Source organism: Amphiprion ocellaris, chromosome 2, assembly GCF_022539595.1.
Source record: "Amphiprion ocellaris isolate individual 3 ecotype Okinawa chromosome 2, ASM2253959v1, whole genome shotgun sequence".
Taxonomy (NCBI): Eukaryota; Metazoa; Chordata; class Actinopteri; family Pomacentridae; genus Amphiprion; species Amphiprion ocellaris.
Window position 1 is genome coordinate 7,071,462 of NC_072767.1, and position 22,260 is coordinate 7,093,721.

At 36.2% G+C, this 22,260-nt stretch overlaps 2 protein-coding genes across 2 annotated transcripts in view; one reads left to right on the forward strand and one right to left on the reverse strand.

Annotated features, from left to right (window-relative positions):
- The first annotated feature begins 3,266 nt into the window (after positions 1 to 3,266).
- Positions 3,267 to 12,438, forward strand: ctbs (chitobiase, di-N-acetyl-). The gene is made up of 7 exons (XM_023295458.3): positions 3,267 to 3,448; positions 6,477 to 6,615; positions 7,239 to 7,447; positions 8,849 to 9,020; positions 9,119 to 9,216; positions 9,931 to 10,092; positions 11,995 to 12,438. Exons 1-7 carry the CDS (start codon positions 3,335 to 3,337, stop codon positions 12,181 to 12,183), a joined length of 1,083 nt encoding a protein of 360 aa, XP_023151226.2. The 5' UTR covers positions 3,267 to 3,334; the 3' UTR covers positions 12,184 to 12,438.
- A 48-nt stretch (positions 12,439 to 12,486) lies between these two features.
- spata1 (spermatogenesis associated 1) overlaps positions 12,487 to 22,260 on the reverse strand; it is a 10,290-nt gene continuing 516 nt past the window's right edge. The window contains exons 3-12 of the mRNA XM_035941591.2: positions 20,899 to 21,016; positions 20,734 to 20,787; positions 18,836 to 19,199; positions 17,728 to 17,872; positions 17,595 to 17,646; positions 16,109 to 16,223; positions 15,903 to 16,028; positions 15,448 to 15,623; positions 12,823 to 12,921; positions 12,487 to 12,720 (exon numbers count right to left, since the gene is read on the reverse strand). Of these exons, the coding sequence (XP_035797484.2) occupies positions 12,607 to 12,720; positions 12,823 to 12,921; positions 15,448 to 15,623; positions 15,903 to 16,028; positions 16,109 to 16,223; positions 17,595 to 17,646; positions 17,728 to 17,872; positions 18,836 to 19,199; positions 20,734 to 20,787; positions 20,899 to 21,016 (1,363 nt within the window). The 3' untranslated portion in view covers positions 12,487 to 12,606. The remainder of the gene's footprint in view (positions 12,721 to 12,822; positions 12,922 to 15,447; positions 15,624 to 15,902; positions 16,029 to 16,108; positions 16,224 to 17,594; positions 17,647 to 17,727; positions 17,873 to 18,835; positions 19,200 to 20,733; positions 20,788 to 20,898; positions 21,017 to 22,260) is intronic.

A 22,260-nucleotide genomic window follows, 5' to 3' on the forward strand; every position in this document is an offset into this window, starting at 1 on the left:
ATAATTATTTATGGCCTATTTTTAATCATTCAAATGCTTTATTTATTTCCTTTCAGTAATATACCTCAAAAATACTAAACCAATAACAAATAGTCTTAATTTATTTTCATTTAATTATTTTTTAAGTTTAGTTTTATTCTATTTAATTTTTAAATTTTTTTTATTATCATTATTTTTATCGTCTATTTATCGGCTTATTTATTTATTTCCTTTCAGTAATATACCTGAAAAATAGTAAACCATTAACAACAGGTCTTGTTTTTTATTTTATTCTTTAAAATTTTATTTACTGTTATTATTATTATTATTATTATTATTATTATTATTATTATTATTATTATTATTATTATTATTATTATTATTATTATTATTATTATTATTATTATTATTATTATTATCATTTATATTGTCTATTTTTATCTAATGGCTTTATTTAGTTTGTTCCACAAATATATCTGAAAAGCATTAAACCATTAACAAAAAGTCTTTTTTTGTTGTTTTATTTCAGTTTTTTTCTATTTTCTTTTTTAAAAAATGTATTATTGTTATTTTCATTATCTATTTTTATGGTGTAATTGCTGTATTTATTTCATTTGAGTAATATAGCTGAAAAAAAACACTTAACCATTAAGAAATAGTCTTAATTTAATTTAAATTAGTTTTTTATGTATTTTTTCTATTTTCATTTATGATTAAATCATCATCTAGTAGCTTTATTTATTTAATTTCACTAATATAAATGAAAAACATGAAACGAAAAACAAATAATCTTTATTTTTATTTTATTTTTAACTTTGATTTAGGTTTTTTGATGTTTATTATTAGAATTTTCATTGCCTATTTTTAGGCATTCATTTCTTTATTAATTTCATTGTTCATTTTATCCTCTTACCCTTTATTTGCTTATTTATGTATCTACTTTACGATCACTAATTCCATTATTAGTATTTTCAGCCTTGTGTTTATGGTTTTACTCTATTTTTTTTTTTTTTTTTTGTTCTTTCCGTCACTTGGATGTGATATTTCATTATTTAATCTCAGGTTGCTGTGCCTATTCATTTTTAGAATCTTTTACTAATGTTGTTTCTGACTTCATAAACTCATTTTTCTAAAAGTTCTCTCAAAATAAAGTCACCGTTAAAGTCATTATTATGATAAAATATTATCTCGGAGCTGTTTCTTGAGTAAACATGACATGACTTGCATGAAATAATTTGCTGAAATGTTGCCGTGTCCTGACCGGTCGTCGTGTTCCAGAGATCAATGTCTTTCTCCAACGTCTGTTTACTCGACTCTCAGTGCCTGTCACAGTTTTAAAATCATCAAACTAAGAATAAAACTGAACTAAAATCAAATCACATGAAGAATCTGATTCTGTCCTGCAGGGACTTTAACAGCTGGAAAACACACAATAAATGCATTTATTGATGAGAAGAGAGGATAAACAGTGAATTTTATGGACTTTTCATGACTGCAGCCTGAACAAATTTGTATTTATACAGATATAATCTCATATCTGTTAGTGGAAATACAAAAGTATTCATTTTCCCAGTAGCCCAGACACACATTTTCCTCTAAGTTTTTAAATATCTCCCTGCAAAAGTGTCATTTTTTCATTTAGTTTCTTGGAAATATGCTTATTTTCTTGGAAAATGAAGTGAAATTCTTCAACTTGAAAGCTACTAAATGTACAGATGAGTATCTGCAAAATTTTCAGGGTTTTAATGTCTATTTCAGTGAAGTTTGTGGCGATAAAAGCATTGAGGCTCAACTGTTTTTATTTTAATTATCTGAGTTTAATTTGGAATTGGACAAAAGTTTGAAGTTAACCATAACTTTACCATCACAGACATTTAAATTCTTGATAATTAAAATAATGTTTTCAAATTCTGCAGATGTGGAGGAGAATGAATGTCAGTCAGACAAACAAACAAACAAATCTAGACACCAGATTCATTATGCTGACATCTAATTGTTTTATTTTATTTTTTTATTTATTTTTTTTCTATTTAAATTTTTAAATTTATTTTTATTTGTAGTATTATTGTCTATTTTTTCATCCTTATTGTTCTTTTTCCCCTATTATTTTTATTTTTAGCATTTTTTGTCTATTTTTCTAGTTTTTATTTTTTATTTTATTTTTTTATTTTAAGTTATTATTATTATTATTATTATTATTATTAATAATAATAATAATAATTTTATTGTATTTTTAACATCTAATTGCTTTATTTGTTTCATTTCACTAATATAACTGAAAAACATTAAACCACTGACAAATATTTAATTTTTGTAGCTTTGTTTATTTGAATTTATTTTAGTTTCTAATTATTGTTTTTTTAATCATCTAAATGCTTTATTAATTTCATTTCACTAGCATAACTGAAGAACATTAAACCACTGACAAAAAGTCTTTATCTTTTGTTTCAGTTTTTTTTCTATTTTAATTTTTTATTATAATTATTTTTTCTCTATTTTTATTGTTTAATTGCTTTAAATATTGCATTTCACTATTTTATAATTTTTTTAATAGATTTTAGGTTAGAATGAAAAAACAGTTCTAGATAACAGATTTATTATGTTGACGTCTACTTTTGCAGTTTTCGCCATTAAAAAGGGAAATACAAGTTATAAATGAAACGTCTATCATGTCTGTATGACTTGAACTGAAGCGTGTTTCTCCTCTGAACAGGATAAACCCTGGATGGAGTCAAACCGACCTGAAACAGATCAGGAAGGTTATGTCATTTAAAGCCTTCACACTTGAAATCTGTCAATATTTACGCGTTTGACTCCATCTGGCAGTCCGACCTGAAGTTTGTATCATTAAAGCTGTCCGACTGTGTTTTTATGCTTTGGTTGTGGCTGCATGACAAAAACTTCATTTACTGATTGAAATGACTATTTTCATGGTCAATGAGCCTTTCAACACCATTAGCTAACACAATGTAGCATTAGAACACGGGAGTGATGGCTGCTGGAAATGTTCCTCTGTACCCCTATATTCCATTAAAAATCATCCGTTTCCAGCTACAATGGTCATTTACCACATTAACAATGTCTACACTGAAATTATCATCCATTTAATGTGATCTTCATTGAAAAAAATGCTTTTCTTTGAAAAATAAAGATATTTCTAAGAGACCCCTAACTTTTGGACAGTATTAACGTTTTACCTAAAATGTCTAACACAACTTTCTAACAGTTAAAATGTGGTAAATCAGTCAGTGACTTTTTCTCCTGGTTATTCGACAGTATGAGGTTTGCCTACTGTCGGCCGCCGTACACAAGCTCATAACTGGTGACTAGTTCTGTTGCCGCTCTAGAAACTAAAATGTCCCGGTTTATTGTGTTGTTGTCGGCGCTGCTGGTCGTCTGCAGGGCCGGCGTGTGTCCGTGTGAGAGGTCGGAGCTCTGCCAGCAGATCCGGGAGGAGCGAGACTTCGAGGTACCGCAAGCTGACCGCTAGCTGGATGTTAGCTACACGTTAGCTCAGCGTTAGCTATATGTTAGCTGACGTTAGCTTGTTGACCGAGTGGACTGTTAGCTGAGTGTTAGCTAAACGTTAGCTCAGCGTTAGCTATATGTTAGCTGACGTTAGCTTGTTGACCGAGTGGACTGTTAGCTGAGTGTTAGCTAAACGTTAGCTCAGCGTTAGCTATATGTTAGCTGACGTTAGCTTGTTGACCGAGCGGACTGTTAGCTAAATGCTAGCAGATTGTTAGCTAAATCAGTGCTCAATGCTAGTTCACTGTGTAATGTGAGAATAGCTGAAGCAGATAATATTTAACATTTCAATAACAAACTGCTGCTTTAACATGCTGTTCGTAATAGATTAATGCTATCAGGGAGCTGCTGAAAACCAGAAGAAAAAGCAAAAGTCATAACTGAATTTCAGGAGTTCAGTTTTGAGGAGCTAGCTTAAACACGAAACTTAAATCGCACACATTTTGTTTTGTTATTTTACAGTAAATATCACCAAATATCTGATATGCAGTGACTAAGACAGGCATATTTTGATTTAAAATAATTCAGGAGAAGAGATGTAGAGTATTTTGGGATAAAAAGTTCATCCACAGGCAAAAAATACTGTTTAATTAGGGTTTCAGCCCTTAAATATGTTATAATTCGTCGAAATACGGATCATCATGGTTCAATAAAATGTGTTTTCACTGTTTATCTGCAACCTGTTGCCACACTTTGGTTTAATGATTTGAGGAGTCACGCTCTGTATGTGCAATAATGTCACTGCTGTGAATATATTCTGCTGAGAAATGGATAAAACCCTCTCATATTAGAAAAGTTGAGATAAAAACATATATTTTGAATCGTACTTTTACAGTAAAACAATATCCAGGATTTAGCTATTATAGATTATTAACTGCAGCTGTCAAACTGTGTTTCACTCGATTAAAAATGTAAATTATTGACTCTGAAACTGTTCATTTTCATACCATAGCAGGGAATATTTTAGCATTTTTGCAGGCTAATTCAACAGATTTAAAACGTGTGGTGGATAATTACCACGTAGCTTATATATATATATATAAGAAAATAAAAAAATTAAAATAGAAGTGATGTATTTCAAAAACAGTGGGTTTTACAAGGTTGAAAATGTAAAGGAATTTAATGCAGGAAGGCTCTCTAATTGCTCTGGTTTTTCATTGTAGGTTGTGAACTGATGCTGCTGTTCCCTTTTTTCCCATGCAATCAGTCAATTCTTTGTTTACAGCGGTGTAATATATATGAGGAAGTTCTCTTTTAGGGGCACATCGGACCTGTTCTGTCAGGTGGTTTGTGTTGCAGAATGCATAATTAACATGAATTCATGATTTAAATATCAGTTACTTTAGTCTCCCTGTAAGCAGAGCTGCAAATGTAAAACATAGTGTTGCCTTCAGCTCTGCTTTGTACTGACTTCAGCATTCAGTATTTGTGGTGAGATAAAGAGAAGTGAGGAATTTACGTTTCCTGTTTCAGGGACTGAAACACAACCTTACAGCTGTGTTCATTTGTGTGTGTATATGATGTAAACGGTTCCTGCAATAACCCCTCATTACCTCACTCCAGCTCTCGTATAATTTGATGTGATGTATGTTCAATATCCTCTATGTCATGGGTGTCAAACTCATTCTAGTTCAGGTTCCACATTCAGCCCAGTTTGATCTCCAGTGACCAGTAAAACCACAGCATAATAACCTATAAATAACCACAACTCCTAATGTTTCCTTTGTTTTAGTGCTAAAAAATACATTCCGAAAACGTTCACACTTAAGGAATTATCTTTTTATAAAACAGCATGAACAACCTGAAATTTCTGAAGAAAAATAATTTCAATTTCGACAACATTCAGCCTCAGTTTATCATTTCCACATTACAACTTCCAGATCACAGAGCGTCGACAAAGGAACACAACATTTAGTCACATCTGGAACTGAATGATATAGTATTTTACTGATCAAAACAACAACAAAAAGTCAGACAAAGAAGACAAAAAACAACAAAAACAAGACAAAATATTACAAAATTGAGATACAAAACAACAAAAAAGACAAAAAATTAGACAAAATTTGGACACAAAACAATGAAAGGGCTCCAGACTGCGACTAAATGGTCACATTTTGTGACTAAAATTAGAGACAGTGCGAGTAAATTTTTCATCTACTCGCGCATGTACGACCAGTAAATTTGCCGATTTTTAAAAATTATTATTGAATATTTTTTGTTACTGACAAACTTCTCAGTACAAGGTCATTTTTTGTTAAAGATTTCATCCATCGGAAATGATACGTCAACTGAGCAGCCTTGGCGGAGTACTGCGCTCTCTGAGTGCTTTTCTTGTTATGTTGTCAACTGCTGCACAATAATATGTGAATTGAAAACATTATAGTTTCTGCATTTATATTTCAAGTGTTTATCAGTAATACAATGAAAACGAGAGGAAATGTGAATATTTACTTTGCAAGTCAATTTTGTTGTGCGCCCCTAAATTTTCTGCTTGTGCTCCTAAAATTTTAAGTTAGGGGTCACTGCTCCTAGGAGAAAAGTTAGTCTGGAGCCCTGAATGAGCAAATGACAAAAACAAGACAAGAAATTACACAAATGACACAAATGAGACAAAAAATGACGAAAGCGAGAAACAAAATGACCAAAAAGACAAATAGGAAACACAAAATAACAAAATATGAGATAAACAACAATAATCGGGTAAGAAAAGACAAAAAAACTACGAAAACGACAAAATATTACAAAAATGAGACACAAAAGTGTCTCATTTTAAAATAAACAATCTAATATTTTACTTTATTATCAAAACAACTTGTCATGGTCTAGAAATTATTTTATATTTATAGTTTTACTAATTTACAATCCGCAGTTACTGTTTTCGCTGGAATTTGTACACTTTGAGGGCCGGATTGGACCCTCTGAGAAATGGCAAAATAAATAAATCTTGTGTGTCGTCGGTCTGCTTGCAGGTGTTTGTGTTTGACGTGGGTGGAAAGACGTGGAAGTCCTACAACTGGAGCATGGTGACCACAGTGGCCACGTTCGGGAAATACGATGCCGAGCTCATGTGTTTCGCTCACTCCAAAGGTGCACGAGTCGTCCTCAAAGGTGAGCTGATGACATGACATCACCCGTTTTATTTAACCTTTTGTGTGTGGTTAACCCTCGTGTCGTCCTGCGGGTCAAAATTGACCCGTTTTAAAGTTTGAAAATGTGGAAAAAATATATATTTTCACAGTGAAACTTCTGATGTCCACATTTTCAACATTTTTGGAAAATCTTGGAACATTCTTTGGTTGAAAAAAAGAAATGTTAAAAATGTTTCGTAAGAACATTCACCAAAAATCAACCAAAATCCAGTGAATTTTGCTGGATTTTGGTTGATTTTTTTGTGAATGTTTTTAAAGAAAATATTAGAAGTTTTACTGATATATATGGAATCACTTTAGATATTTTTAGGATTTTTTGGGAGATTTTTACTCATTTTTTGAAAATATTCACGAGAATCTTCTTGCCAAATTTGGGGGATTTTTTTTCAATGAAACTTTCAAGGGAAACCTTGAAGAGATTGTTGGAATTTTCTTCCTGAAGGTTTTGCAAATTTTCAGAAATTTGAGTAATTTTTTTTGCAGAATTTTTGGATTTTTTTTCAGACAAGGAAACAATATTTTTTGGTGCCCGTAAATGAGGACAACAGGAGGGTTAATTAAACTTCCTTCCTCTGGAAAAAGGTGACGTCCCGCTGTCCTCCATCGTGGACCGAGACAACAGGACAGCATGGATAACGGACAAAGTCAACCTGGCCAAGAGTCAGTTCATGGACGGGATCAACATCGACATCGAACAAGCAGTGGAGGAGGGATCAGCGGAGTTCTACGCTCTGACAGACCTGGTCAACGAGACCACAGAGGCCTTCCACAGAGAGATCCCAGGCTCTCAGGTGAACTTAAAGACCCTCTCTGGTGTTTTATCTTGTTAAAAATGTCCGTACTGTGTTTTTATATGCAACAACAAACCACAGAAACTGATGTTGTGCAGCTGAGCCAGATATTTCTTTCAACAAATTCACCAAGTCAGTCAGTCAGTGAGCCTCAGATCTGTCCTGCAGCTGGAAATACACACCAAACACCAAACAAGCCTACCTGGAAAGCTATTTTCAGGGTTCAGTATCTCCAGAAAAGATGCAGAGGGGCGCATTAAGAAGCAAGTTCAACATTAGCTGAGCTTTCTTTGTGTTAGCCGACTCGACAAAACCTGAAACACAATCGTAGATAAAAGGTGTCGTGGTCAACTTTCTTTCTTCACCTTGTTTTCTTCTTCAAATGTGTCATGTGACTCCTCTTCTGTACAAATTGAACCAATCGGACGCTGCTCATTTAGAGCAACTTTAACTCATTTTTGAGCAACTTAAACTCATTTTTGAGCAACTTTAACTTATTTAAAGCAACTTTTAACTTATTAAGAGCAACTTTTAACTAATTTTTGAGCAACATTAACTAACATAGAACAACCTTAATCCATTTAGAGCAACTCTAATTCATGTTTGAGCAACTCTAATTCATTTAGAGCAACTTTAACTCATTTTTGAGCAACTTTAATTAATATAGACCAACTTTATTTCATATTCCCTACCGTTCAAAAGTTTGGGGTCATTTAGAAATGGCCTTATTTTTGGAAGAAAAGCAGTTTTTTCCTTCAATGAAGATAACATTAAATGAATGATAAATCTAGTGTAGACATTGTTAATGTGGTAAATGACTATTCTAGCTGGAAACAGCTGATTTTTAATGGAATATCTCCATAGAGGTACAGAGGAACATTTCCAGCAACCATCACTCCTGTGTTCTAATGCTACATTGTGTTAGCTAATGGTGGTGAAAGGCTCATTGATGATTAGAAAACCCTTGTGCAGTTATGTTAGCACATGAATAAATGTGTGAGTTTTCATGGAAAACATGAAACTGTCTGGGTGATGCCGCAGCTTGCAGTGTGGGGCGTTTAGGGAACGTCGGTAAATTGTAGTGTCCGTTGATAAGACAATGTTCAGCAAGTGATGGGTTTTAGAATGCAATTTAGATGTTATTTTTACCATTACTTCTTGAAAATTAGCGATGATTTTCCTGAAGAAAGTGTATAAAATACGACTTCAGCTGCCTGTAGTGGAATGATGACCCACAAGGGGGCAGAATACATGCATCAGGTTATATACAACAGGTTTTTAAGGAAACTATTTATCATGTTGGTGAGACAGAGGTCTCAGGAACTCATGGATCAAATATGAAACAAATGGTTGTATAGGTTAGATGCATCCCATCGATAATCACTTCCTCCTGATCTGTAGGTCTCCTTCGATGTCGCCTGGTCACCGAAATGCATCGACAAGCGGTGCTACGATGATGTGACCATCGCCGAATCCTGCGACCTGCTGTTTGTGATGTCCTACGACGAGCAGAGCCAGATCCTGGGGGACTGCATCGCCATGGCGAACGCTCCACTCCATCAAACACTGAATGGTCGGTTGTAGAGAAACGAACAAGGAAATCGTGGTGTTGGTGGAAAACTACTTATAAAAACCAAATTAAATGAGTTTTTTTTGTGTGTTTTTTTAAAGCTTACGACCAGTACCTGGATCTGAATATCGATCCAAAGAAGCTTGTGATGGGTGTGCCATGGTACGGCTACGACTACCCGTGTCTCAACCTTTCCCAGGTGAGGTTTAGATGTTGGTGTTCATGGAGGTCTAGATATTCATAGAGGTCTAGATGTTGGTGTTCATGGAGGTCCAGATGTTGATGTTCATAGAGGTCTAGATATTCATAGAGGTCTAGATGTTGGTGTTCATAGAGGTCTAGATGTTCATAGAGGTCTAGATGTTGGTGTTCATAGAGGTCTAGATGTTCATAGAGGTCTAGATGTTGGTGTTCATAGAGGTCTAGATGTTCATAGAGGTCTAGATGTTGGTGTTCATAGAGGTCTAGATGTTCATAGAGGTCTAGATGTTGGTGTTCATAGAGGTCTAGATGTTGGTGTTCATAGAGGTTATAGAGGACAAAATTCTAATTATTAGACCTTGAAACAGCACTCTTTTGAAAAAATGTGCAAAATTTCCAAATGAAAGTGGTATATATCTGGATGTATTCATGTTTACTACTAAAAATACAGTCTTTGGTCGACATTTGTGGGAACATAGTTATCTGAAATGACATTTATTCTTCCAGTATTATGTAAAGTACATAAACAAAATACCTATAATCTGACTTTAAATAGCGGATTATTAAGAAATCACATTATTAATGGAAAATTTATGAAGTATTATGTGTTGCCTTTCGTCCTTTTCTGTGGTTCCTGGTGTTTCTGAAGGATATTTTTCCTGGGTTGTTGTTTCTCCTGAGATGTAAACACGTCTGTGTTTTTTCACTCCAGGATGGGATTTGTTCAATAGCCAAAGTTCCTTTCCGTGGAGCTCCCTGCAGCGACGCCGCCGGAAGACAAAAACCATACAAGTGGATCATGAAGCAGGTGGACAGCTCTTCGTCTGGCAGGATGTGGGACGACAAACAGCAGGCGCCCTACTTCAATTACAAGGTGCAGGAACTTCATATTTGAAGTCTGAATTTGGCCTTCATTTGCTTAAAAGCATGCAGCTACATGTGTGGGATACATGTTTTATTATTTAGCATTTGAGCTTCAGCTTCACCAAAATAAAGCACGAAACATTGAAACATTTTCACTTCCAACACGGCATGAGTCGGAGCTTCATGCTGCATTAATAGACCGACGCACAGAAGCAACAGACCCTCAAGTAGGGGGAAAGTTTTTCCACCTTCAGCACCAATATTGGCACAAAACACCACAGAGCAAAAGACGCAGTTTGCTATTGAAATCACAGAACCCCTTTCTTTTTATTTTGTGCAACAGTCTCACATCAGGTAGGTTTTCACATGCAAGTAGTTGGACTTTGTGTTGTGGTCGATAACAAGTAGGAAACATTTTAAAGGAGAAAACAAACTGAGAATCAGACATACCTTATTGATCCCTGAGGGCTGTTACAGTTGCTGCCATTTGAAGAAGAAGGAAAAATATAAGACAAAATGAGTAGAAAAATGTGCCCTAAAAATATAAACCGAAGTAGAAAAATCTAAGTATAAAAGGTAAAAATTCTACTGATGTTACAGGCCTTAAACTTTGGTGAAATGTCGACTAAAGACTGTATTTTTAGTAGAAATATGGATCCATCCATAGATATACACTTACAGGAACTTTATGGAGACGCAATACCAGTCTGGATTGAAAGTTTGGCACTTTTTTCAAGGGCTAATAATTGTTCATTATTGTCATTTAGGGACAATTTTCGGCAGGTTTCAAGTCAAAACAGCAAAAAACTGGACCAATGGTAAATTCAACTGATGTTTTAGGCCTTACACGTCATCGACCAAAGACTGTATTTTTAGTAGAAATATGGATCCATCCAAATATATACACTACCATTCAAAAATTTGGGGTCACCCAGACAGTTTCATGTTTTCTATGAAAACTTCCACTTTTATTCATGTGCTAACATAACTGCACAAGGATTTTAATCATCAATGAGTCTTTCAACATCATTAGCTAACACAATGTAGCATTAGAACACAGGAGTGATGGTTGCTGGAAATGTTCCTCTGTACCTCTATGGAGATATTCCATTAAAAATCAGCTGTTTCCAGCTAGAATAGTCATTTACCACATTAACAATGTCTACACTGGATTTATCATTAATTTAATGTTATCTTCACTGAAAAAAGACTGCCTTCCTTTCAAAAATAAGGACATTTCTAAGTGACACCAAACTTTTGAATGCCAGTGTATATTGTACTAGAAAAATAAAAGTGTAAGTATTGAGTATATTTAATAAATAATAATGAAAGAAAAAAGCAAATATAGCAGGTCAAGACACATTAAAAAGAAGTACTGTACATCCAAGGTGCTATAAAAGTAAAGAAACTGAAAACTAAATGAATAAAAAAAAGTGTCCTAAATGAATAAAATTACTTTTTATTGCTAAATATGCATTTACTTCTTACTTCTGTCTCTCAGTCTTTTCAAAGAAGCCCTCCAGAGAACGTTTTTATTGATTTTGGCAGCGGTTAGATTGACGGCTCCATGAAAACTGATCGAGTCAAGTGCGGGAAACAAGCAAAGACGGAAGTTGTGGGAAGACGATCTAGGGGTTTTTCAAAATAAAACATGTGGACTCTGCAGGAACTAAAATAATATTTTATTTTTCTGTACCAAACGACCATCGGCTGGTGGTTGGGGACCGCTGGTGTTAAGGACATATGTTGTTTTGTGGCTCTGAATGTGTGAATAAATCCAAAAAGAAGATTTCTGGGAAAGTGATGGCAGAATGGCGTCACTTTAACAGATGAATCAAGCAGCAGAAAAGTGCTAAATGATTGTTTTCTGTGTAGACGGAGCCGTGATTGTGTCTTTAACTTTCTCCCTCAGGACCAGAAAGGACAGATCCATCAGGTTTGGTACGACGACCCACAGAGCATCTGTCCGAAGGCGGACTCTGTGAAATCTAAAGGACTGAGGGGCATCGGCATGTGGAACGGCAACATCTTGGACTACGGTGACGACCCGGTCGCCAGGCAACAGACCGAGATGATGTGGAATGCCCTGTTGGGATGCTAACTGGGATACGCTGAACATCCCTGCAGAAATTTACACCGCCGCCGCTGAGCCAAATCCTGTTTGTTCCTGAGTAATGGGGTGAGGCGTTCCTTCAGGGACGAACGCTCGCACTTTATCGACATCGTCTCAGACATTCCTCTGTGCTAACTGAGATAACTGTGAAGAGAAACAATCGTTTTTTACGGTACTTTTGATTGAGCTTCCTGAGATTTATGCACTTTACTGTTTCTAATAAATAAATCTTTTTCTGATTAATCGGTTAATGAAGTTATGAAGTTTCTCCTGCAAGCAACAAGAGAAAGGTGGACATAAATCAGCAGTTTAATTAGAAAACAAGAGGAAAAATGATGGCTTACAGTTTCAAAAAGTACCAAATACTGAACAGCATAAATCAACTCCTTCACACATCATGTATGTTGTGTTCTAAACTTGTGGTCTCGTGTTGTTTCCCATCAGTCCAGGATGAGACGACTGACTCTTCTTCTGAGCCAGTTCAGCTTTCAGGGCTCTCAGCTCTGTGGCCGCCTGTTTCCTCAGCTACAGACCAAACAAAACCAGTGAGTGGTTTAGTCTCCTCCCACTAATTCATCAGCTATTTCTCTACTTATTAAGGGTGTTTTGAAACAGAGAAATATTTACCTTTATCTCCGTGACCAGCTTCATCTTTGCGTCTTCTACTTTCCTCCTCAGGTTGTCGGTTTCGTAGCTCTCCGTCATGATCTGAATGATGAGCTCATTCTGAAATAATTATAGTTTATTTTAATATTATTACGTGGAATTATGTGACGATCGGCGTACATTTGTCTGTGAATCTGTCTGTCTGTCTGTGAGAAACATTACTTAAGAACGGACTAACTGATTTGGATGACATTTTCAGGGGAAGTCAGAAATGACACAAGGACCACCTCATTAAATTCTCACAGTGATGCAGCTTATAGTCTGGATCCACGGCTTTGTGAAGGATTTCCCATTTCAAGATACAGCTGCCAGCATAACCATGACAACAAGTGAACACTGTGTCAGTTACCTGCTGATGATCACGATTGCCATCCTACTACAAATTGATTTATCAGTTGGAAATCATACAAGTAACAAATGATTCAACTGTGGGCTGTTTCTGAGTCCCATCAATTCCTGCTACCTGCTACATATTTAGGTCACGCAATGTAGCAAACCCCAGCCAGACAATGGTGAAGCTCCTGATGTTTCACAAAGCCTTTATTTATGTTCAGGTGTCAGCCTTATTTTGAACACAAATTCCTCTTTCTGTCCTTCACTCCTGTCTTCACCATAAGAGCTTGTCCCCATCTCAGCTGCTTCTAAGTTTAGACACATCCTTTGCTAGACAGCAACAGCATGGAACCGTTTTCTTTCATCTTTACGTGATTTTTCGGGCTTTTTGGCAACGTCTTCATCATGTCAAGAAACTGCTTCTTAGATAAACATTTCCTGTGGCGCTGGAATGGTGACAAAATAAAAGCCTGTAACATTAAAAATATGCCTTCAAAATAAAAGCACGGAGGGAACGGTTATTTTAACACTAGCAAAACAAAGGCTTGCCAAAAGTGATGAACTGATCAACAGACTTTTTTAAGAGTAATTTACACACAATTCAGTATTCATACATGACATGCACATGCATAACACACGCCTGTGCTCAGCACAAGGTCATTTTTTATTCAATATTTCATCCGTTGGAAATGATACATCAACTGAGCAGCCTTGGCGGAGTACTGTGCTCTCTGAGTGCTTTTCTAGTTTAGCATGTCGTCCAAAATACGACCAAAACGTCATAGTTTAGTATGTCGTCCAACAAGCAGAAAAAAGGTGCGCAGGTAGCTCAGCTGGTTGAGAGGGCGACTCCTAAACAGGACTGTGTCAGACACAGGTTCAATTCCAGCTCTTAGCCCTTTACTGCAGGGCTTTCCTGTCTTCCTCTCTACTTACCTATTGAATAAAACCAACAAAAGGGCCCAAAAAAACAACCTAGAAAAAAACTTCATAGTTTTGTATGTTGTCCAAAATGTGAAAAAAAAGATCATAGTTTATTATGTCTAAACTATGACATTTTAGTGAACTGAGCAGCCTTGGCGGAGTGCTGTACTCTCTGAGTGCTTTTCTAGTTATTTTTTCTGTAAATAGTACCCACAGTTTAACATTTGAAGCTAGAGGCTGTAAAGTCATTGTGGGAATGTAATGTGAAAAGTCAAGACCCAACAAGCAACAGAACAGCATTAATCAGCTGTACAAGTCCTCCATTTGTGAATGTTAAAATGTGCTTATATTAAAACGTATTTTGCCATCTAGAAGATGATCCTGGTGTCATAGGATGGTAAAAAATGATCCTTTCATTGTCTATAACTTCTTCTGACCAACCACCTATCACACATGCTGATGTGAGCCTTGAAAGTTTACACAGAATGCACTTTTTAAAGTTTTCTCCAGCCTCCTATCATCACACTTCCACCTCCATGCTTCACTGTCAGGACTATGCATTCACTGTGGTGGTCCTGGTCAGAAGAGACACAAAACCAGCCTTAAAATTTACCTAGAAGTCACTTTTCTCTGGTGAATTATCAGAAAACAGAAACACATCCAGGAATCCAATGATTGTTTCTGTGACTCTATATTATAAACATTAAACTGCTGTAGTTTTACTGTTCAAACTGTGATACATCCCATAATACTGATGCTCAAAGTTATAGAAGAAAATGAACAAAAACGCAGATTGTGACACCTGAATGGATGTAAAATTAAGCCTAACCCATCAATTTCGACCCATTTTGTGGTGATGATGCATCTTTTTTTGGCGGCGATATTTAGTCTTTATGGTAATTTTGCCTGTTTTTGTGCTAATTTTGCATCTTTTTCTGGTAATTTTGCATCTTTTGGTGGTAATTTCAGGCCCTGTAGTGGTGATTTGGAGTCGTTGGGGTATTTTTTGCCCTATTGCTGTGGTGATTTTGTGTCTTTTTATGGTAAAAATTACTAACATTTTCTGAGGACAGGTTTAATCTTTAGATTGTGATGTAAAACTGATCAAGTTGCCGTGTTTAGCAGAACTCAAATGTGTTTTTCGGCCCTGAAGAGTTCATCTCCTGTGTTTATGAAGTTATGAGGCTCAGAAATCATGAAAAAAAGTAAAATGGGTGAAAATGCCAACCCTCTTTTTGCATTTCCTCCCTAAATATACTAAACTTACTGTACAAACATAACCAGCTGATTCTGGGGATCATTAGTCTTTTTTTTAACTAATTTACGTACTTTTACTGAAGACCTTCCTTGTCGTCTTGGCTTTCCTCGGCTGTCTCTGGCCTGGAGCTGGTGAAGGAGTTTGTTGTAAAATGTCTCCAGTTCTTGTCTTAAGGTTCTCAGATTGTCCTCCAGCGGCGCTGTGGCCTTTTTGGTTTCGAAATATTTTTTCTTCCAGCTGTCCCGTGCTTCACGTTAAAGACCAACGAAAAAGACAAAAGTAGAATTTTAGTCACTTTTAGAACTTCCCAAGCTTCATTCTGTCTTTAAAAATACATAGAAATGTCACATTTTCAGTCCGGATATAAAAATAATGTTATTTTGCCAACATGCATGTTGAGTTTATCAACTTTCAAATGCAACAAAACTATGAAAACCAACCAAGTTGGCAGCCGTACAACCATAAAGGGGTTAAAAACAACTTTGATTTGCAGATTTTTCATGTTTTTATTCCATTTCAGGCCCACCTTGGTTCCTGCGGTGTCGGTTCTGGGCTAACAGGTCCTTCCCCTTTCTCAGCAGCTCTTTTCTCGTCCACTCGAGCTGCTTCCTCTCATCCCTCGCCAGCTTGATTTCCTCGATTAGTTCCTCTTCTTGCAGAGACAAAACGAGTCGGTTGTGTTAAAGAATAATTAGCGTGAAGCCTGAGGATGTGTCTAGTGTGACATCTTACTGTTTACGGTGTGAAAGACCAGAGAAGCGGCTGTTTTATGAGGAACCAGAGCCGAGTCTGGACCTGGAGACGAGCAGCCAACGGGCCGAGAAAGCACAGCTGGACTTCCTGTCACCTGAAAACAGACACAAAGACCTTTAGTGGGTTTGAGTTTATTGTTGCAGACCGTAGAACAACCAGGACTTCACAAGAAGAACCTCCCTCATTGAAAGACTGAAGTAAACGAGCCGAGGAGTGTTTTAAACCTGATTTAATCTCTAGAAAACTCATCTCTGTCTCAAAGTTGCAAATTTCATCCGTGAAAATGATCCTTTACTGCCGTAAAATGACTTAGATGTTTATTCCTCCATTCAAACTCAGAGAATATCAACATATGGAGGCTGCATTTACTGTATTGTTAGAAAATTAAAGATGTAGGCACAAAAATAAGAAACTACGAAAACATTAGCAATAAATAATTAACAGGCAAAGTTAGTAAATTCATGAAATTCTTCACACTTGATCTTGTTATTTCTATAATTAGTACCTATTTTTGGTTTATTTTTGTACTACATTTCTTAAATATATGCAAGATTTTAATTCTGATTTGATCAAAGGATAGACGAGTCGAGATTTAGACTGTTCTGTAGGTTATTCCATGTTACACTAAACTGTATATACACTTACAGGAACTTTGTGGAGACACAATACCACCTATTCTTGAAGATTTTGCACTTTTTTCCATTTTCAAGGACCAATAATTATCCATTCTTGTCAATCTGGACAAATCTGATTAATTTTGGGCAGATTTCAAGTCAAAATACCAAAAAACTGGTCACACATCTGATTCTACTGATGTTAGAGCCTCAAAAGTTAGTGAAATGTCGACCAAAGACTATTTTTAGTAGGAAATATGCATCCATCCATATATAGACACTTACAGGAACTTTCTGGGGACACAATAACAACCTCGTTTTAACGTTTGGCATCCTTTTCCATTTTCAAATACTCATTATTGTCATTCTGGACATTTTTATTTTATTTTGGACAATTTTGAGTAATTTTGGACAGACTTTAAGGCAAAAATAGCAAAAAAAAAAAAAAAAAAAAAAGGAACCATGGCGAATTCAACTAAGGTAGCAGCCTCAAAGGTTAGTCAAATGTCGACCAAAGACCATTTTAGTAGAAATATGGATCCATCCATAGATACATCCACTTAGAGGAATGTTGTGGCAGGTTTCAAGTCAAAATATCTAGAAACTGGAACCTTTTCTGGTCAAACTTTCCACACTGCTCAAGCTCCAAACTACAAGCTCACAAGAATAATATCTCAGGTTTGTTATTTAAGGAACCCTGGAAGTCTGAATCTGTGTTTCTGTCGCTGGAATGCTGCAGTTCAAATGTTGAAGTGCTCAGCTGTGGCATCGCATTAAAAAAAACGTATATGAACTTGTCTACAAGGTTAAAAAAAAAAGTCGATTTTGTGGAGAATTCTTTTGTACTTTACCCCAGGTGTTGGTTTATTTCTGATGGACTTCAGCGTGTTTGATTTTCCAACTCTGCAAAACAGACACACAGTGGTAAGAACAAGCAGCAGGGATAGTTTCGAGTACAAACGTAACAAACAGTAAATCCGCTACCCGTCTGTGAGGGAGAATCCTGAATCTCCAGACTCCTCCAGAGACTCGGCTGCTCTGCTCCCTCTCTGTTTCTTCTTCATGAAGGTTTCTTCTCTGTCTGGCAGCTGCTTCGTCTGAGCTGGATCCACTTCACACCACTGTAAAGCTTCAAAGACTCACAGGTTTAGAACAATATTTAAGATCAGTTTCTACAGTTGCAATTGCTAAGAAGCTATAAACACCAACATACAGACCCCTATAAACACCAAAATCTAGACCTCTATGAACACCAACATCTGGACCTCTATGAACACCAACATCCAGACCCCTATAAACACCAACATCTGGACCTCTATGAACACCAACATCTGGACCTCTATGAACATCTAGAGCTCTATGAACACCAGTTTCTGTTCCCTACCAATGAGTCCACATCAACATTTAGTCTAAATATCTAAAAACTGGAACCTTGTCTTGTCACACTTGTCCCAAATCAGATTCTACTGATGTTAGAGCCTCAACAGTTGGTGAAATGTCGACCAAAGCCTATATTTTAGTAGAAATATGGATCCATCCATAGATATACACTTACAGGAACTTTATGGAGACACAACACCACCTGTGCTTGAAGATTTTGTTTTTTTTTTCCATTTTCAAGGTCCAGTAGTTATTTATTCTTGTCATTTTGGACAAATCTGACTAATTTTGGGCAGATTTCACGTCTAAATATCTAAAAACTGGAACCTTTTCTGGTCAAACTTTCCATACATCAACCTCTACTGATGTTAGAGCCTCAAAAGTTGGTGAAATGTCGACCAAAGACTGTATTTTAATAGAAAACAGGAAGATATTGAACTGTTAAAATGGTTTCCTGGGAAAAACGTCTTTTTGAGGGTGAAATTACTAAAAATTCTCAGGTCTGAAAACATGAAATTCTAAAAATTCTACCAAAAATATGGCTGAATTCAGGCTCCAAATATCAAAAAAGTAAACTCTGGACAAAATCTGAGATGGTGCAGCAGCATATTTAATGAATTTTGTCTGAATCTCCAAAAAAAATCTCAAAATAAAGTGTTGAGCTGTGATTATTCGGTCGAGAAAATTAGATTTTCTGCAGCTTTAAGTTTACCTTTACTCAGTGGAACCGGCTGTGGAGGTCTTTGATTCTGGAGCTTCACTGGTCTCCTCGTGGAGCTCAGAACTTCCTCCTCATCCTCTCCTTCTCCCTCTGAGGAGCTGTAGATCTGCTCCTCCTCCTCTTCATCCTCCTCTTCATCCTCCTCTTCATCCTCCTCCTCCTCTGTATGGGGGGTGGGAGGCGCCTGCTGGGAACACTGGGGGATGTGGGGGAGTTTAACAGGCTCCTTTGCTGCTGCTGGAGGCTGGTAGTAGATGTGTGGTTCTGGGGAGCTGCTGCTGGTGTCGGGGCTGAAGGACTGGCAGCTGCTGTCGGCCTCCAGGGTGGGCAGCAGGTAGAGCTCCGGCTGGGCGGCCTGCCGACAGGTCAACACGTTAACGCAACTTCTAGCAGAATAACTCAGCATGTGGTCGTTTTTAGACCCGTATGAACACCAACATCTAGACTCTATGAACATCTAGACCTCTATGAACACCAACATCTAGACCTCTATGAACATCTAGACCTCTATGAACATCTAGACCTCTATGAACATCTAGACTCTATGAACATCTAGACCTCTATGAACACCAACATCTAGACTCTATGAACATCTAGACCTCTATGAACATCTAGACCTCTATGAACACCAACATCTAGACTCTATGAACATCTAGACCTCTATGAACACCAACATCTAGACCTCTATGAACATCTAGACCTCTATGAACACCACATTCTGTTTCCTACCAGTGAGTCCACATCAACATTTAGTCTGAACATCTAAAAACTGGAACCTTGTCTGATTAAACTTTAACACATCAGATTCTACAGATGTTAGAGCCTCAACAGTTGGAGAAATGTCGACCAAAGACTATTTAGTAGAAATATGGATCCATCCATAGATATACACTTAGGAACTTTATGGAGACACAACAGGAGCCTCAATCAAAAATTTCAATTATATTGGATAATTTAGAGTCATATTAGACACAATTAATGCTACTTTGGATGAATTTTGATTAATTTTGCACACGTTTTAAGTAACTCTGGTCAAAGTTATTTTGTACACATTTCAAGTCATAGTAGCAAAAAACTGGAACCTTGTCTGGTCAAACTTTCCCCACATCAGATTCTACTGAAATTAGAGCCTCTAAAGTTGGTGAAATGTTGACCAAAGACTGTATTTCAGATTCAGAAAACTTTATTTGTCCCCAGGGGGCAATTAAAATTTTCAGGAGAAATATGGATCCATCCATAGATATACACTTACAGGGACTTTATGGGGTCACGGTACCACAGTTGATTGCAAATTTTGCACTTTTTTCCATTTTCAAAGACCAGTATTACTAATTTTAGTCGTTTTGGACCATTCTGAGTAATCTTGGACAGGTTTTCAGTTATCTTGAACTAATTTTGAGTTACTTTGCACATGTTTGAGGTCATTATTGAGTAATTTTGAGTCATTCTGGGCAAGTTTCAAGTCATTTTGAACAAATTCTGAGTCATTTTGGACAGGTCTACATGTCCAAAAAATTACAACCTTCTCTTGCTATATATGTTTATATTTCCATTTTCCAGGGCAAATAATTAGTCGTTATTGTCATTTTAGTCCATTTTCAAGCCATTTGGCCAATTTTTGTGTCATTATGGACAAATTTTTAGTCATTTTCTACACATTTCAGGTCAAAATATCTAGAAACTGGAACCTTGTCGTGTCAAACTTTCCACACACCAGATTCTACTGATGTTAGAGCCTCAACAGTTGGTGAAATGTCGACCAAAGACTATTTTAGGAGAAATATGGATCCATCTGTATATATGTACACTTTCATTTTTCATAAAACCAGGTTTAAAAATGTCAAATCTGCAGAAAACAAAAGCAAATCTAGAAGCTGGAGGCTGCTTACATAAGGTGGCGTGAACGTTTTCACTTTCAGGTCTTTCTCCTGTTTGCTTCTGACCTGTAAAACACAGCAGTCTGGTTGTTGTAAAGAACGTTTCCTCCCATTCACACGTTTTACAGCCTTCAGTGCCGCCAGTCTGAGCAGTAAACCGTCTGCTTTGTTTCTCACCAGAGCAAGGCTTCGGCCGACACATTTCAGGAAGGAGAATCTGTCGATGCTGCCGTCGGCGCCGAGCAGAGCGCCGAGGTCCCTCCTCAGAGTCCTCAGGGAGATGTCAGGATGAACTCTAAGGAATAAAACAGATCAGTTCCCACTGCAGCAGGCTGATAAAACCCAAGTCTTCACTCAGTATTTAGTGAGCTGTTAATGAGCAGAAATACATCACTAGAAACTGAATATGTTTGAATTTGAATCGTTCAACTTGATTCAGTTTCAAGTTTATTTGAATAAAGTTTTAATCTGAAAATATATGAAACAGACTCAATATTTATTAAAAGTCAAGTTCAATTAAAGAGATGAGTTGGTCCTGAACACAAGGAAAACTAAAGAAATGATGAGTTTCTTGGCATATATTTATCAGATGACTTAACCTGGACTCAAAATACAAACTGCCTTGTCAATAAAAGACAACAGCGGCTTTATTTCTTAAGATCCCTCCCAAAATGGACAAAAAAGAGACACAAAATAACCACAAAACAGACAAACTCAAGTGAGACAAAAGAACACAAAACAAGAAACAAAATGACAAAAACACGAGACAAATGACAAGTCAGACCAAAAAAACACAAAACACAACAAAAACGATAAATTATTAGAAAAATGAGAAACAAAATGACAAAAACAAGACAAAAAACACAAGCGAGACAAAACGGAAACACAAAACAAAAAAACCAAAATGACAAAAACATGAGACAAACGACAAAAAAGACAAAGAAACAACAAAAAAGACAAGATATTACAAAAATGAGACACAAAATGACAAAAAACGAGACACAAAATGACAAAAGCAAGAAACCAAATGACAAAAAAATAGACAACACAAGCGAGACAAAAAGGAAACAAAACAACAAAAACGAGAAAGAAAATGACAAAAAATGAGACAAACAACACAAAACAACAAAAAAGAAAGAAAAATTAGACAAAAAAGTTACAAAACAACAAAAAATGGACAAAAACGCGAAACTAAATGACAAAAAATAGACAACAGAAGTGAGACAAAAAGGAAACACAAAACGACAAAAACATGAGACAAATGACAAAAGTCAGACAAAAAACAAAACACAACAAAAACAAGACAAATTATTAGAAAAATGAGAAACAAAATGACAAAAATGAGACAAACGACATGAAACAAAACAAAAAAGAGACAAAAAAGTTACAAAGTGGCAAAAAATGGACAAAACAAAAACAAGACAAAAAATGGCAAAAGCAAGAAACAAAAAGATAAAAAAGTAGACAAACAACAGAAGTGAGACAAAAAGGAAACACAAAATGAGAAAAACATGAGACAAACGACAAAAGTCAGACAAA

Excerpts from the sequence above, each read along its gene's own strand:
- ctbs (XM_023295458.3), top strand. The coding sequence starts at position 3,335 with ATGTCCCGGTTTATTGTGTTGTTGTCGGCGCTGCTGGTCGTCTGCAGG. Across the intron at positions 7,448-8,848 it reads GAGAGATCCCAGGCTCTCAG|GTCTCCTTCGATGTCGCCTG; the intron begins GTGAACTTAAAG and ends CCTGATCTGTAG. Across the intron at positions 9,021-9,118 it reads ACTCCATCAAACACTGAATG|CTTACGACCAGTACCTGGAT; the intron begins GTCGGTTGTAGA and ends GTTTTTTTAAAG.